Source organism: Oryzias melastigma, linkage group LG13, assembly GCF_002922805.2.
Source record: "Oryzias melastigma strain HK-1 linkage group LG13, ASM292280v2, whole genome shotgun sequence".
Classification (NCBI taxonomy): Eukaryota; Metazoa; Chordata; class Actinopteri; order Beloniformes; family Adrianichthyidae; genus Oryzias; species Oryzias melastigma.
This window is the reverse complement of record NC_050524.1, coordinates 19,531,514-19,547,968: the sequence shown is the minus strand read 5'-3', so window position 1 is coordinate 19,547,968 and position 16,455 is coordinate 19,531,514. Positions and strand designations below refer to the sequence as shown.

The 16,455-nt window shown below is 44.0% G+C and overlaps 2 protein-coding genes across 4 annotated transcripts in view; one reads left to right on the top strand and one right to left on the bottom strand.

Annotated features, from left to right (window-relative positions):
* Window positions 1-4,456, top strand: part of si:ch211-11n16.2 (zinc finger FYVE domain-containing protein 1) — a 10,520-nt gene extending 6,064 nt beyond the window's left edge. The window contains exons 9-12 of the mRNA XM_024276934.2: window positions 1,471-1,641; window positions 1,712-1,904; window positions 2,055-2,153; window positions 3,535-4,456. Coding sequence (XP_024132702.1) covers window positions 1,471-1,641; window positions 1,712-1,904; window positions 2,055-2,153; window positions 3,535-3,767 — 696 coding nt within the window. The 3' untranslated portion in view covers window positions 3,768-4,456. The remainder of the gene's footprint in view (window positions 1-1,470; window positions 1,642-1,711; window positions 1,905-2,054; window positions 2,154-3,534) is intronic.
* A 5,099-nt stretch (window positions 4,457-9,555) lies between these two features.
* The window catches only part of numbl (NUMB like endocytic adaptor protein), a 44,066-nt gene continuing 37,166 nt past the window's right edge, over window positions 9,556-16,455 (bottom strand). For all 3 annotated transcript variants that reach the window (XM_024277384.1, XM_024277385.1, XM_024277383.2), the window contains exons 6-9: window positions 14,883-15,090; window positions 14,508-14,777; window positions 12,523-12,702; window positions 9,556-12,440 (exon numbers count right to left, since the gene is read on the bottom strand). In XM_024277384.1, the coding sequence (XP_024133152.1) occupies window positions 11,302-12,440; window positions 12,523-12,702; window positions 14,508-14,777; window positions 14,883-15,090 (1,797 nt within the window). In that variant the 3' untranslated portion in view covers window positions 9,556-11,301. The remainder of the gene's footprint in view (window positions 12,441-12,522; window positions 12,703-14,507; window positions 14,778-14,882; window positions 15,091-16,455) is intronic.

Below are 16,455 nucleotides of genomic sequence, written 5' to 3'. Positions count from 1 at the left end.
TGAAAACCTCACAGAGAATGTAGTTGGAGCGAAAATTGTGATCGCAAGCTACATTCATAACATGCATTTAGCCCATGGTGTTCATTCTGGACTGTTGCTACCAGAATCTTGCTCCTGGCTTTTTCTTTCACAGCTCTACTCCAATATATGAAAGACTTTCTGTCCTACGAATCGGTCGGGCAGAAACCACAATATTAATTTATCCTCCATGATCAATTTTTAAATGACTGGTACATCCATGTTTTGAAATGCACACTACCCATACATAACGACCAAATCTGAGTCCCTGATTGGTCAAACTTTCAATGCATGCTTTGTATGTACAACCTGAAAACAGTTGTGTAAACTTGGGTAGCGATGCGTGAAAGTGAGAGGTTTGAACTCAAAACCCAGAAACGCCCATGTGTAGGTGTTTACATACACTTTTCATTGAAAGTGTTTGCTGGAACACATGTTGCTGAGGCTGGTGTAAACGTAGCCTCAGACTGAAAGATCTGACTGCTGTGTTTGAACCTGCAGCACTCGCTGTAAGAACGGCATGAACCACCTGAGGGACCGGGTCCCCCACATGGCTGATGGACTCTGTCACTACGCACACCAGTTCAACAACAAGGTCCTCATCTGTAAGGTGAGTCCAGGGGCCAAACCTGATCCATGGTTGAAGATGTTCTGGAAAAATCTAACCTGTTTATTTGATTCCTTCTTTCAAAGGACAAAAAAACTGATCTGTATGTGTGAGAAGTCAACAGAGATATGAAATATCACTTTAGTGAAAAAAAAAAAATAGTAACTGAGAGGAACTACCAGGTCTGAGATCAGGAGAGCTTTGATTGGATCTTAACTGAAAATCAGATTCATGAACCACTTCCTGAAAACAACAGGAACTGTTTTAAAACTGTTTCTGTCAAAGTTAAAACCAGAACATCCAGATCCATTTATCCTCCTGACATAAGTGCCTGTGGTTTCTATTTCCTCCTGTATTTACCTGAAGGCCTCTCATGCCATCAGAAGTGGGTTGTGTACATTGAGAACCTTTTGTGCAGTCCTGTTCTGAAGCCTGTCAGAACTGCTGTTATGTTGTCTGCAGCGCTGCTATGAAGGAGGCAGGGAGGTGATCGTGATCCCCAAGACCTCCGCTTCCACCGATAACCCCTGGTTTGGGCTGGCCAAATACGCTTGGTCTGGGTGTGTAAGTTCACCTACAGTTAAAGCTCTGACGGCAGACAGATGCGTGACACCTGTGGTTTCGGCCCCGCCCCCTCAGGTACGTGCTGGAGTGCGGTAGCTGCGGGGTGATTTACCGCAGTAGACAGTACTGGATGGGAAACCAGGATCCTGAAAGCAGTGTGGTGCGGTCCGAAGTCAAGCACGTTTGGGACGGTGTAAGTGTTGGCTTCCTATGGGGGGCTGACTGATCATAGTATTCTGCTGGGTCGGGCGTGGCTGACTGATCTGCCGCTCCTCTTCCAGTCTGACGCCTTTCTGAGCACCCACCAGAACGCCGCGCAGAGGGTCCTGGACGGGATGAATTTTGTGATCCAGTCTGTGTCTGAGTACGGTTCCGGCCCAACCAAAGCTGTCACCGCCTGGCTCACCGACCAGGTGGCTCCCCCATACTGGAGACCTAACGTAGACATCACGGTGAGTATGAGAAGATACAAAGCTTTGGGGGTCAGTGTAGCCTCGTGAAGCTTTGCCTCCTTCCCTTCAGGCCTGTCATGGATGCCAGAAGGTGTTTGAAGAGGCTGAGAGGAAACATCACTGTCGGTCATGTGGGGAGGGTTTCTGCCACCCCTGTTCCAGCCACAGGATGCCAGTGCCTGAGAGGGGCTGGGGGAGCACTGCCGTAAGAGTGTGCAAGGACTGCTACCGGCAAGGGGGGCCACCGGACTCCAGCAGCACAGGTGAGAACCGGCTCACACAGGAGCTCAGTGGAACATCGCAGTCCTGTTTGTCGATTCCTCATGTAATTCTTTTTGGACAATAATGCTGTCCTTCTTTGTCGTCATTGTTAATCGTGTCGGTAAAGAGTGTCCTGTTTTGCATTTCTGTAGTCTGTAAGGTGGAGCCTCGTGGTCTCATTGCTCGGAAGGTGACCGAGGCGGCCCAGTCTACTCTGGACCTGGTATCCACAGCTGTGGACTACCCTCTATGTGAGTACAGCTATACCACCCAGCAGGACTCCACCTATTGTTTTTATTCTTGAGACCTCTATCATCAGCCTCATCTGGAATATCTTCCCAGTAGTGCTGCCACAAACGATTATTTTCATAGTCGACTAATCACTGATTATTTTTTCCTTTTAGTCAACAAATCGGGTCATGAGCAAAGTGGATGTAAAGCAAACATCTTGACCATCATTAGCTTAAAACTAACTAAAAATTACATGTATAGTCTTACCTGCGATAGTGCTAGTGTGAATGCTGTATGCTGAATTTGGCTGCTGAAGATGCTAGTGCTGATAGCTGAAGATGCTGAAATTGATAGCTGAAATCGCTGAGGCTAATAGCTGAAATCGCTGAAATTGATAGCTGAAATCACTGAGGCTAATAGCTGAAAACGCTGAAATTGATAGCTGAAATCACTGAGGCTAATAGCTGAAAACGCTGAAATTGATAGCTGAAATCACTGAAATTAATAGCTGAAAACGCTAAAATTGATAGCTGAAAATGCTGAAATCGCTGAAGCTGATAGCCAGCTAAAATATTAGTTAAATAAAAAAATTTGCCTAAAAATCTATAAAAAGCCTCAGTTAGCCAAAAACAGTTAGCATGAAGCTGAAATATTAGCAAAACTCCAAAATAGCCTAAAAAACTGAAAATTTCCTAAATTAGCCAAAATAGCTTGCATGTAGTGGAAATATTAGCTAAACTCCAAATTAGCCTAAAAAACCAAAACAAATCCAAAATTAGCCAAAATAACTAGCATGTAGCTAAAATATTAGCTAAGCTCCAAATTAACCATAAAAACAGAAAAATTCCTAAATTAGCCAAAATATCTAGCATGTACCTGAAATATTAGCTAGCATGTACCTGGAATATTAGCTAAGCCCCAAATTAGCCTTAAAAAGCCTTAATAAATGCCAAAATAGTCCAAAAAGCTAGCATAATGCCGTTATAACTTTCAATTTACTACACTCCGACTCCATATAATATAAATTAACGACTAATCGAGTATTAAATTAGTCGTCGACTAATCATGGCATCCTTACTTCCCAGAGGACTGAGGTTTATCTTGCTCTGCTTACCTCTAGCATTATTCTGGTTATACAATGGACACTTTTGGCCTAGTTAGTTCTTAAGTGTTGTTGGAACAGATCAAACCGTCCGGTCTTTTAGGAGATTCATCCTGTTTAAACGAATCCTTCATGCGTGTGAAGGAGGTGTCTAGACTTCAGTGCTTTCACCCCATTGATGTTATTGGATTCATCCAGTGACAGAACCTTAAATACATCCAAACGTTTGTTCTTATAATCAATGACTGGTATGTCTCTAAGTTTCTTTGTGTCCTAATGACCCTCTCCTCCCCCTTCAGGCTTCGTGAAGGATGTGGCCCGACCCGACTACTGGGTCCCAGACCAGAGCATCACCCAGTGCCATCAGTGCTCCAAAACCTTCACCGCAGCCATGTCCAAGCACCACTGCCGGGCCTGTGGGCAGGGCGTGTGCGGCCCCTGCTCCACCCATGCCAGACCTGTCCCATCTCGAGGGTGGGACCACCCGGTCAGGGTCTGCGACAGCTGCCACGCCCGCTCAGACAGTCTGTAACCGTCATTGCTGGAAAATGTGGGTTCTCAGCAGACGATCATCTGAGCTGTGGGTTCCAGTGTGGAAGGACCGGCCTCATCCTGCTGAAGGGAAGCGGTCTGCTCTACAGCTTGTTAACCAGCAGAGCCCATCTCACGTTTTTATTACAGAACCATCTCTAAATATCTGGAATGGACTGCTCCATTCTCACACACATGCAGAGGAGGTGGATACAGCAGGACCTTCAATGCCCTCTTAGACTCTAACATGTTTCCTTACGTCGCTCTTTTGCACAGCCGTGAAAAAACACACTGCTCTTCATCCCGGCTTCAAAACATTGGAGAATCCTTCAGGCTCCTCCTGTGAGGGAGAAGAAGCTGGAAGAATGCAGCAGAATGTGCCTTAATAGTAGTTTCTTATTATGTTTATGTAGCCTGGACAGGGATTTCCTTTGAATCTTTGCACAATAGAGATGCTCATTAGATTCTGGTGTCATGAAAGGCTCGGTATCAAACCTGCAGGCCTTTGAGCAGAACCCTGACATGGTTTGGAGAACAGTATCCAGGACATTCCAGTCAACTTTGGATCATAATCACTTTAGGCGTTTCTGATTATTGATATTATGTTGGAGGAAATTCTGTTTCCATCAAAGTGACAATCTTCTTTTTAATCAATAAAAGTGATAGACTGAAGTAAAGTTGAACAATAAATGTCTTTGTTTGAGTCTCTTCATAAGATGGAAGTAGAAGTTTGAGTAACGGTGCACTCACACGGTTTGTGCTGCTATCTGTACAGACATACAGCCATTGGTGCTTCATGAGGGATGGGCTTTAGTCTATTGGGTGGATGTAGTTTCTGTAGCTCCTCATGAGGTGAAGTGGAACCTCAGAATAAGAACATAATGAACATCTATGGATCCGTAGAAGAACTTCTTATTTTTCTACTTTGATGTTGGAGCCACTTTGTTGACTCAAACGGAGAGATGCATCTGAAGTTACAGTCTCGCAGCCCCTGGTAAAAGCGTGTTCATGCTTGATTCAGGTTTCCACATTCAAAACTCGTTCATGCAGATTTTTAAGACCATTTTTGGGCTCATTCATACCAAACATGGATCCATTGAAAGTTAAACTTTGACCAATCAGGGAGTGAGATTGGCAGGGATGCATGGAAGAAGTCCTATTTTAATTACAGAAGTGCCAACTGATTAAAAATTGATCATGAAGGCGAAATTAATAACACTATAGTGTGAATGCTCAGTAAGCATTCACACTATAGTGATTCTCCTGCTCCTTTCTGTACGTTTTTTGGCACGTAAAAACTCTAGCACCCTTTGAGCGATTTCATCAATCTTTGTATCAAAACGTTCACCTTGTTCAGGACACTGGGACATTTTTCAAATCCTTCAAAAACTTCAACTTTTTGAAACCTTTGAAATATTGATATAACAATTCTCAGGGCATTCATGGGAGTTTGGAATTCATACCTTTTACGTATTTTAAAATTGTACCCATTGTTAGCGATTTTTCAAGACATTCTTCAAATTGTTTGTGCACTTTCTGCAAAAAATTGAAGCATCGAATCATTCATTTAGGACACTACTCAGCAATTACAGTAAATTGCTTCGGCACCTTCAGCATCCGTATTCACCATAAAACATTCACACTAGCATTATCACAGGTAATGCAACTTTTCTAGTAGCAGCTTGTGCCCAGCTGGAAAAATATGACATCAAGTCTTTTATATATCGGAATAGAGCTGTGAAAGAAAAAGTCTGGAGCAAGATTTACCAGATTTGCACCACTTCAACATTTATCACCAAGCCTCCTGCAACTTAAGGTGGCGGACATGCGCTAGTATCTTGTAGCAAAAGAAGTAGAAGAAGCCCCTCCCGGCTTGTCCAGTGTGAACACCATGGGCTAAATGCTAAATTCAAGAACATACTGAACATGGGTTCATGAATCCGCGGCCCATACCTTAAGACATTCAGGTCTCAGAAGGTGGGAGAAATGTACACACAACACCCTGACCTCAATTCTCAACAAAGTACGTACACTGCACCTGCACTATGACTCAGTTTCTTCCAAATGAATGACCACAGTGCAAGATGTTTCACCACTGATCCAAGCGGCTTCATCCAAGCCATGACTCAACTTCAAGACATCGCCTTCAACAACAAATATCTTCATTAGTAAAAGTAGTGACGGACTTCTGTCCAGCCTCTGAATTCAGAAAAAAATTCAACAACCAAAGTTTTTAGGTTTTTATGGTTTTTAGCTGAAGATTCTGAGACCTTCACGGAACAGAACGGGTAGAAGTTATAAACCCCTCCCATTTTTCTCCTGTTTGACATGTTTATACAGTAGGCTCTGGAGTGCAGAGTTATATCTATGTCTCCATACTAGTGATGATCCTGCCCCCAATATGATAATATTCATAACTAACCTTTATTCTTTGCTTTTCGAGATAATACTCCCGGTAGAGTCTCTCTTGGTCTATAGGTGAGCTAAACTAGGGCAGTTTAAATTCCCCTCTTATATCTAATATTGATAATAAATGAGATCAGCAACCATAGACTATGATATGAATCAAATTGTTGTTCAAATGAATCGTATTACTCCTAACATTTGCACATTTTTTGTGTCTGGACTTTTAAACTTGTGTTTGTCTGTTACAGGCTCCATGATGTGATATTTTCAGTCTCCACAGGGGGGCGCTGAATTAACACAAATGCTGGAGCTGCTCCTGCTTCTGCTCCTCCAGCAGCTGATTCTACTGTAAAGCTGTTCTATGAGGACAACCACATGTTCTCTGCCTGAGAGTTAGACGTGTCTGAAGAATGAGTATGAGGACGTGAATGAATGTCAGACGTGAACGTCAGCACTACGCAGAGGAGGCGACTTGATGGTAGACTTTCATCAAGGCTCATGGACGACTTCTTTAGAGTTCAAGACTCAGTTTTTTTAAGTGAAGCTGGATAATTTTGAAATAAACTTGTAAGATATCAGTTTGCTCGTTTTACTGACAGACCAGGAGTCATGACGTCACAAAACCCCTTCAGAATATTGAGTTTCAAAAATAAAAGAGAAAACAAAAGAGAACAGTCTGAGCTGAACAGTCACAGCTGCTGGCAGGAGGGGATGCTCTCCTCTGACTGTGTGTGTTTGTGTCTGTGTTTAGGATTTATAGGAACATTTTGCATGAATCCACACAACACTATGAGGACATGAGTGTTTTTGTCTCTTTCTCTGGTTCTTTGTCTGTGTAAGTGCATAATTGAGTGTGTCTATCTCTATTGTGTGTGTGTTTGTGTTTTTCATGTTTATTTCTTTATGTCTGTCTGTATGTTTATGTGTGAGTATGTATCTTTTTGTGTATATCTGTGTGTGTTTCTGTGTTTGACGTTGTGTCTCTTCATGTTTGCTGTTCTGGATCTTTTTGTCTGTATCTGTGTTTGCTTCTGTGTTTGGTGTTCTGTCTCTGCCTGTTGGTGAGTCTGTGTGTGTTAGTTTGTTTCAGTCTATTTGTGTGTTTGTTTCGTTTTTTGTGTATATCGGTGTGGGTTTGTATGTTTTTGTGTTGGTTTTGTGTCTCTGTGTGTTTGTGGGTATGTGTGTGCTTGATTGAGTGTGTGAACATTTTTTTGTTTGTTTCTTTGTGTCTGTTTGTATGATTTTATGATTTTTGGGACATTTTTACTTGAATACACACAACACTATGAGGACATATGTATCTTTGTCTGTGTGTGCTTGTTTGTTTCAGTGTGTTTGTTTGTTTCTCTCTGTGTGTGTTTGTTTCTTTATGGTATATCTGTGTGGATTTTGTGTCTGTGTGGGTTAGTGTCAGTGTGTGTGTTATTCCCTTTTTACATGCTTTTTGTGTGTATGTATGTTTTTTGTTTCTTACTGTATGTGTGTACTTTTTTATGATTCATAGGGCCATTTTACTTGAATACACACAACACTATGAGGACATGTGTGTCTGTTTCTTTGTCTCTCTGTGTGTATATTCCTCCACAGAGTTCTTCAACAAAATCATATTTTTTTTCTGTTTCAGGTTTATCATGGATGGTTCCTGATCTCAGTCCCCATTACCGACCTGGCGATGCTCTTATCTGAGCAGAGAACAGCACACAGGCTGCTGCGCTGATCAATAGCTAACACATGCAATGTTCCAATGCAACCACCTCCGCCCAGACTGAAGGACTGCAGGTCACATGGCCTTGCACTCAGCGCATTGTAATCAGTGGATGTTTTTCAGGGGGGTGTGGGGACCACGAAGCAGGAACAATACTAGAGAGACTCTTTGAATCAAAGTCAGAGGAAACATCAGTCTATTCGCTGCACAGCATGTAATGTGTAGTGTGTGAGGCTGTGATAAAAACTGATGAATGGCTGTGTGTGCATGAAGCACATTATCCAAGTCTGATCAGACGGCTGAGCCAAGGCCATTACTCAAACACTATTACAGTCACCATCACACGCTCCACCAAAGCCCTGAGTGAAGCAGAACAAACCGCAGCTGGCCTTCCAGATGTTAGTCTTCAATTCTGATGTCCAGAAATCTGCTGTTAGAGGAACAAACAACAAAAAAACATAGAAACAACCTCCAGAAAATCCTCACAGACAGTAATGTTTCTTCTATTGGGATGGTGGTGTGTTTTTTCTGTTTTTCATTCCACATAAATTACATTTCTTGACAAATGCAGTCTTTTCAGACATTATGACAGTCTTTTGCTGTTGCCACGGTAACCAAGAATCTCATTCTGCATCTGAAGAGCAGACTTGATGAACAGCAGGACGGGCCCATAGTGTGGCTCAAAGCCTAAACGCTGTTAAGGAGGTCAACTGAAAGGGAAAAAAATGATGGATGTTTTTTTGAAATTTTCTCACAATAATAATTTTTAAAACGTACATTTGTGTTAAAAAATAAAATGCAAAGTTTGTAGATTTATCTGCATATCCTTAAAGAACCATGTCAGGAAAAACGTTAAACTGCTCTAACTCTTGAGCAAGGCACCAAATAATGTGATGGTGAAGGATACTGACCTCGTAGTCCTCAGCCAGGGTTCCTCAGTGGTCCAGCTGTGTCTACATCTTCATCTGCTCTTAGAGTTGGAGTCTATTCAGATGGATTTGAGCTGTGGCTGATGCTGACCAAAATTTTAAAATCGCTTTGTGATCTTCATATTCAACTAAAGCAGCAGAAAGAATCTTTGTTATCCATCCTGACTGGATTTAAAGTCTTTTATAATTTAAATCATTTTAAGAGTTTCTGGGTCTCTGTATTTGACTTCTTCCATCAATTTCCTTAAAGTGATGCTGATTTAATAAAGTTTAGAATGGATCACATTTTTATTTTATCCATTCAGGCATGTGGTGGAGCGTCTGACACCAACTTTAAATTGAAACCTGTCGGACTCCAAGATACAGCTTTGAGATCTCAGACATTTCTTTCAGACTTTGTCCAATGCACACAGATTCCTTCATGAATCGCATCATATTTATTCTTTTTTTTATTCCAAATGTTTTGAACATTTTGTTTCAGTAAAACCTTTGTGAACATCTTCTTATTCATGTAAGACATTCATGGGATTTCATGTAGACTTTATCCAAAATGAAAAATCAACATAATTAAAATTAATAAATAGACCTAATGAGTGTAAATGGAAAATATTTATACCTTTATGTGCAACAAAAGAAGAAAAACAAACATTTTGGGTAGAAAGACAATAAACAAAAAGACGAGGAACAAAAAAAATGATTTAAAAATAGATATTTTAAAGTTAACTCCTAAAAAATATAAGCAGGTATAATATTATATTACTTTATTTATCTTTTATACAATGTAATTACAATACAAATATGTTGGTTTAAATACAAAAATTCTGTAAATAAAGATTAAAAATAAACTCCACTGGTTTGCTCTGTTACCATCACTAGACTACGGTTTTACAATCACGTTTAAGAGGTCATTTAGTTTGCTTTAACGCAGAACACAATTAACCTTCGCTTTTCATTTGAAGGGATGATGCCTAAAGAATATTCAAAATAAAACAATGGATCAATCTCATAGAACGAATCCGCCTCGTTTTGTAAAGAAAGAAGGCAAAGAAGAACATTTTAATTCAAGAAAGAAAGAACCGTTTTGGTATCAAACAGCAACAGTGGGCTTCGGGACGGGCCCACAAGAACCGACTGCTGCTGTGGGAAGATACTGGAACAGGGAATGGTCCACGTCCTCGTGGTTCTGAGCAGGGTCCACGGAGAAAGAGCCCTTCAGTTCGAAAAACGTCTTGTTTTACTTTCCCTCTAACAGAAATGTTGCATCAAAGTTTTGACTTCAACGGAAAATTGAAATAAACGGCGTTTAGGACACTTCTTCAGCTATGGGTTTGACTTTTAAAGATCATCAGAGGTGGTTGCAAGTTTGACGAATGTGCAGCAGGAAATGGCAAGTGGCGCTCCTTTTGTGGGCGGGGTGATGCATGTGTCAATCTGCCGTTCATCTCATCCAGCTTTCCTTCACCTCAACTCAAACCACTTTAACATTCATGAATCCAGGTTTTGGTATTTGCATTCTGACTCCACACAGCCATGAGGAGGTAACACTAGCCTGTGTTTGAACACATAGAAGCTTTTGGAGATGCAGGAATGTGGTGCGTTGTTTAGGAACCAGTTGCACAGTGTTTTGGAGCCAGTTTTCCTCTGAGTGTTTGCAGGTTTCTGTGCTTTAGTGTCTGTGTGCAGGTCGTCCTGAAGAGACTCGAGCGCATTAGCATTCAAAAACGGGGATGCTGCAGCCACTCTGGTGGATGTGAGGACCATAAGCTGGAAGCAACATGCTGCTTTGGTCACTGGTGTGTCCCAGCACACAGCGCCGCTGACGGCATCACGGAGTCCCACAGTGACGCCTTTCTGCTGTTCGGTCGCTCCTCTGTTTCTGGCAGCCCCTCCCCCCCCATCCTTCCATTCAACAGAATAAATACGAGGGAGTTTGAACAAAAATAAAGACATGCTCAAGAAATAATGCTTCAGAGTTCAAAGCTTTAGGAACAAATCCTCTGTGAAAACCCCCAAAATAAAATACAATAAATAAAAACGTTTTGGCTGTAAATTTCCTTTCAGCCGTCTGAACTCTGCTGTGCTTCGTTTTGATCAGAATCTTTTTGTTCTTCGGTCCTCCATGGTTGCATTCTGGAGACTCGTCTGCGGAGAAGATGGAGGAGGACTTCCCAGTCTGAAGTGGAATGCATGTAAAGAAGAAGCCTTCAGTCTCCCCCTTTACAGAGGGGGCACATGCAGAGCATTAGGGGAGGGCGGAGGGAGAGGCAGGTGGTGGGTGGAGCAGAAAGGTTTATTCCATCAGAGAGTCCGACCCTCCGATTACAGCCCAGCAAACTGCTGAGTTCTCCTCCGTCGCAGAAGGAAACAGCAGCAAAACGTTCAAGGTGACTTCCACCAACACCTTCAGCAGAATGCTGGGTTGCCACAGACCGGACGATGAACCCAACTCCTTTAGCACCAGAGCGGCTGCTACAATGTTGGTGGGCGGAGCTTTAGAGCTCAATCTCAAAGGTCTTTTGCAGGTTGTTGGAAAACGGGTTTGCCGTGGAAGGTGGCGTCTTGCTACCCGGCTCCTGGGCGCCTGGTTTCGTCTCCAGCGCTGCCCACTTGGCCTCAAAACGATCGTCGTCTTGGAGGTCAGCGGTTGTCGCAGCAGTTAGGTGGCTGCCCTCTGGTGGCCAGCTGCCACCGCCCCCACTTCCCGCGCCGCTGCAGGTCCCGTTCTGGAGGCCCATGGACGCACTGCTATGTGGTGGCAGGCCGTTGAGGGTGGAGGACAGCGGTGGTGTGCAAGGGAACGCAGCGGCGGGAAACCCGGCAGAGTGGCTGACCACACCGGGTGCTCCAGGGTAGGAATGGTGCTGCCCAACTGACCCCAGCGCCCCCACTTTGGAAGCTCCAACAGTGGAGCCCATGGCGCCGCTTGTGCCTGAAGACCCTGTGGCGGTGCAGAAGACGTTGGCAACCATCTGCGATGGCGTGATGCCCACTACAGGCACACTGGGGTTGGGGTAGGTCATGCTGCTGGCCAGACCTGGCATATAGGTCTGCACCGGAACAAAGGACGGCTGGACAGGTGGGGCGGCAAAAATCCCAACAGGAGCTGGAGTGGAATCGTAAGACAGGGGGAATGGTTGCATGGAGCTTGGAAGGGAACCGGGGGGTCCAGGAAGGGAGGGCTGCATCATGGGAGCTCCAGACATGCTTGGTCCTGACATGGTGGGGATGGACATGGATGGAAGGGACATTGGGGGGCCTGACACTGGAGGACCTGGTATTAAAGGGACAGAGGAAATGGACATGGGTGGGAGGGGTATAGAGGATTGCCCCGAAAGAGCAGCAGAACCAGAGACCAGAGGTTTGGACAGAGCAGCCAGGGGCATGGAGATGGTGGACACAGCAGCAGCGGGCGCCGGCGTGGACATCTGCTGACTGGCGGAGGAGTGCGGGCCGGGGATGGTGGGAATGGTGGGGCCGGGAGGAGGCGTCTGCTGGGCTTTGACCACCTTTGAGACCTCCTCCAGCCATCTCTCAGCCTCTGAGGGTGTGCGTCTATGGCCGCTCTGCATCGCCACTGAAGCTGGAGGGGGGGACTGGAGGGGGGGTTCTGGATGAGCCCAAATGGAGGAGGCTGGGAAAACACAAACAAGAAAAATGGTTTCCAAAAGTGTCTTCATCCTCACTGCTTCCCATTCAGAGTAATATGTCCTTACCTTGCAAGGGGGCAGGTGGTGGGGGCAGAGCGGGGGGCACAGTACAGGCCGGGGGGGCATACATGGAAACAGCGGGGTTGGAAAACAGCTCGTCAGAAGGCTTGGTGAAGGAGGCATTGATCTGGCTGCACAGGGCGTTGATGCTGCTGTCCCCCTCAACCGGCAACGCCATCTCCATGTCTGAGCAAAACAAGATGACGATAATGTTAATGATGATGATGGTGGGGAGGGGAAGATTGAAACAGGAGAACTTCATAACAGAGCAGCAGATTTGTACTGTAATAAATGATTTCCCACAAACTTTCAGACGGCGTGCAGACTCTTTACTCACTTTAATCTGCTTACTCAGCGATCGATGCACAGCAGACTAAAACAGGTTCCATTAGCGCCTCTGGCGCTCTGACCTTCAGCTTCATTGGCCGACAAAAATAACATCTTTGGTGTTTTTTCCAGTCAGATTAGAGGTTTTCAATTTTAGCTTTTTGGAAGAAGAAGTCCTCAGAAGATGAATCACGATGCCTATTTGCAGGTTTTTGGGTTGTACAGGTCTGTGAAGGGTCATAGAGAGGAGGGGCTGCATCTAAAGGGGAGCATAGGTGTGTCTTGCAGTTCCCTTGAAGGGATGTCATGAAAATGGGACGTACCATTGTGGTACATGTGTTAAGTGTATCTTGAAGTGTTTGTGTACAAATGATGCTGTCGCATGGTGCCCTTATGCCACACCCTAATTGTTAGTAAGGTGCACGTACTGGCCACTTACTTACTGAATGCTGCACACACAGGGTGTACACGCGATACATAAGTAGGACGCCTGTAGTATGTCTACACAAACTACACTCTGATTGTCTCTTTATTTTTAACAGTCAGGCTGAATGCAAGGAGCACACAAGTATCATGTGAACACCAAGAACGAGATTCTTCTTCAGTCCACAGAGGAATTTGGATTTTTTGCCTCTTGACCAGGACTCCCTTGAAAAAGAGATCAATGGATCTCAATGGGATTTTTTTCCTGGTTAAATAATGGTTAAATAAAACAATAAAAAAAATAAATAAATAAATAAAAAAAATCCATACAATACTCCTACATCTCACCTACTACACACTTACTTACTCATATGTGTTGTAAGGGTTTACTACAACCTTTTGCCCGCAGCACGCCCATAGAAAAAACTGTGCATGAACATTTTCGTCTGACCAGCTCACAATTAGTTGATATTTTGTGTGGATAACCTGGGTCCATTCTACAGGTTTGACCATTTTTCACCAGCAGAAAGCCTATTTCCACCCGTAAAGGCAGTTGGGACTCAGGGTTAAAGTCTCACAGATGGGGCTGTATGTAAAACTAGAAACCTTCCAGCCACTATGGTAGTGTGAGCATGTGAAGAACATTAAAGATAGAGCCAAACACCAAACTAGTGACATTCAGCGTCAAATATTTAAATGTTTGTATGAGGTAAGACTACTGTTCTCACTCCCAACTCATCATGTATGGACGAATGGTTCAGGCTACATCTGAATCACTTTTTGGTATTTTAGGTGTCCCCAACTCACCGTTTTTTGACGTACTAGGTGTTCTCATTAAATCACGGGTCTTCAACACTCAAGAAGCAGTACCAGGTTAGGGTATTGGTACCGGGTTAGGGTACCAACCCACATCCTGAGGGTTATGGACCCCTGATTAGTGTATGTATTTTTTCTCTGTCTGCAGCCCGGTACCAAGTGACACTCGGACCAGAACTGGCTCACGTCCCGGAGGTTGGGGACCCCTGATCTAATGGGAACAGCCAGCACGTCAAAAAACAACAAGTTGGAGACACCCAAAATGTCAAAAAATGTCAAACCATACGTCCATATATGACAAGTTAGGAGTCAGAACGCGTTGCTTAGGATCAAAGTCGTGCTTCTGATCATCTGTCTTGTTCTGAAACTGCAATAGGCGGCGCTTTCGGAGATCAATGGGTCTGTGGACAGATGTGTGGACTCACCAGGGTCCTCGGCCTGGAAGTCCGTCTTGCGCTGCAGCGTGGAGGGCAGGTCGTTGAGGCGGAGCGACAGCTGCCTCTTGAAGGGAGAGTTCTTCTGGCTCAGAGCTGGAAATCCCCGGAAAGATCCTTGACGCACCAACTGCTCGATGGGCGCGTGGCGACGGGGAATGGCGTGGGGTCCGCCCGGCTCTGCCCGCTCCATGGGGGATGCTGCACCCTCAGGTGGGGAGGCTGCACCAGGTGGAAGGGCAGGAACAACACAGGGCTGATCTGGAATAGGAAAACATGTGACTTGATGAACTGTTTTCAGGAGTCCTGTTGCTTACATTTCATCAAAAAAACTTTAAAGGTTGATGATTTTAGAATCTTGATTACCTTTCTTCTTCTCCTGCAGCTTGTCGTCTCTTTCGCTGCTGCCGCCCTGGTGGCTGGAGGAGGAATTCACTCGGAATGAGCCTTCACGCACAAACGAGGTGCGACTGGCGTCAAACGATGCCGTTACGCCACATTCCTTCTCCCGCCGCTGCTTTCTCTCCAAGCAGGCGGCAAAAGCACAGCCGACCGCGTGGCTCAGTCGCTCCCCCTGGAGCCGGAGAGGAACCAACAGTATGTTCAGATAAAAATCTCTAAAACATGTTCAAACAACAGTCAACAGACGGGCAGGTTTTTAAAGTAAACCTCACAAACTAAGAAAGGCTTTTATCCGTGTTAACTATCTACAAAAATTATCTTTAACATATATATATATATATATATATATATTCAATTTTGTTGCTTTATCTGCTAATTTCAATACAGCTACTGCCAATGACTATGTGGCCACTAGGGGGCGCCAAATCTGGGTCTTCGTGTGTTGGTCCCCAGCCCGGACAAAATACAGAGTTGTGTCAGACAAGACAAAAATCTGTCAAACCCAATTTGCAGATCAGTGAAAGGTGATTCGCTGAGGCGACCTCTGAAGGAATTTACTGAAACGTGAACTGACATTTGATGGGAAAATGTTATGTCATTTTAGCTGAAACATATATGGAATAATCATTTTTCATTTTCCTGATTTCAACTTCAAAGCTGGATTTTCCTTCCCTGGTTCTCAGTCATAACAATTTTTAAGCACTTTTCTTTAAGCAGAAGATTAAAATGGATCAGATGAAGCTGTAATTTGTTTGGTAACTGTGCAACAGCGATCCAGCAACACACATGTATGTGATTAATGGGGCTTCTGAGGTTTAGAGTTTAAATCTTTGATGTCATCAAACATGATCTCAATGGAGCCAAACATTTTTCACATCTTTCGAATTAGATAAGTCTCAGCTTGCTTTTCTCACATGTACTTCAGTCTGTATATAATAGAAGGAAAATTGTTTAGTCTGATGCTGCATGCAGCATGATGCAGAGAATGTGCTGGAAACAGAGACAGATCCAGGTGGGTAGATGCTGCCCAAGGCTCCTGACTAATCCGCCCTCCTAATCCTGCAGGTCTGTGCTCCGTTTTCATCTGTCCGTGGTAATAATCCGGCCCACAGTCTAAGCTTATGAAAGCAGGATGCAGCGTTGCTAATGCAACACACCAACTGGTTGCACTGCAGCAGCCTTCAACATTTCAACCAATACTTGTAGTGATATGAGTGAAAAACAGCTTCAGTGAAGCGCCCTTCATCCTCAGTTCTCAGAATCTTCCAGTAACCTTCATACTCGACGACCGGATGTTCTTTGTCTGATAACAGCAGATATCCCACAGATCAAATGAGCAGATGTAGATTTCAGTTTCTATCTTTATCCAAAATGTTTTAATATTATTTTAAAGTTTTTTTTAAGAATTGTTTTCCAAAATGAAAAACTGATACTTGATTTTAATACAGATCAGAGTTCTGATGATCAAATATTGATGTAATCCAGGGTTCTCAAACTGGTGACTCAAGGGCCCCCAAGTTGATATTTGGCGGTTGAT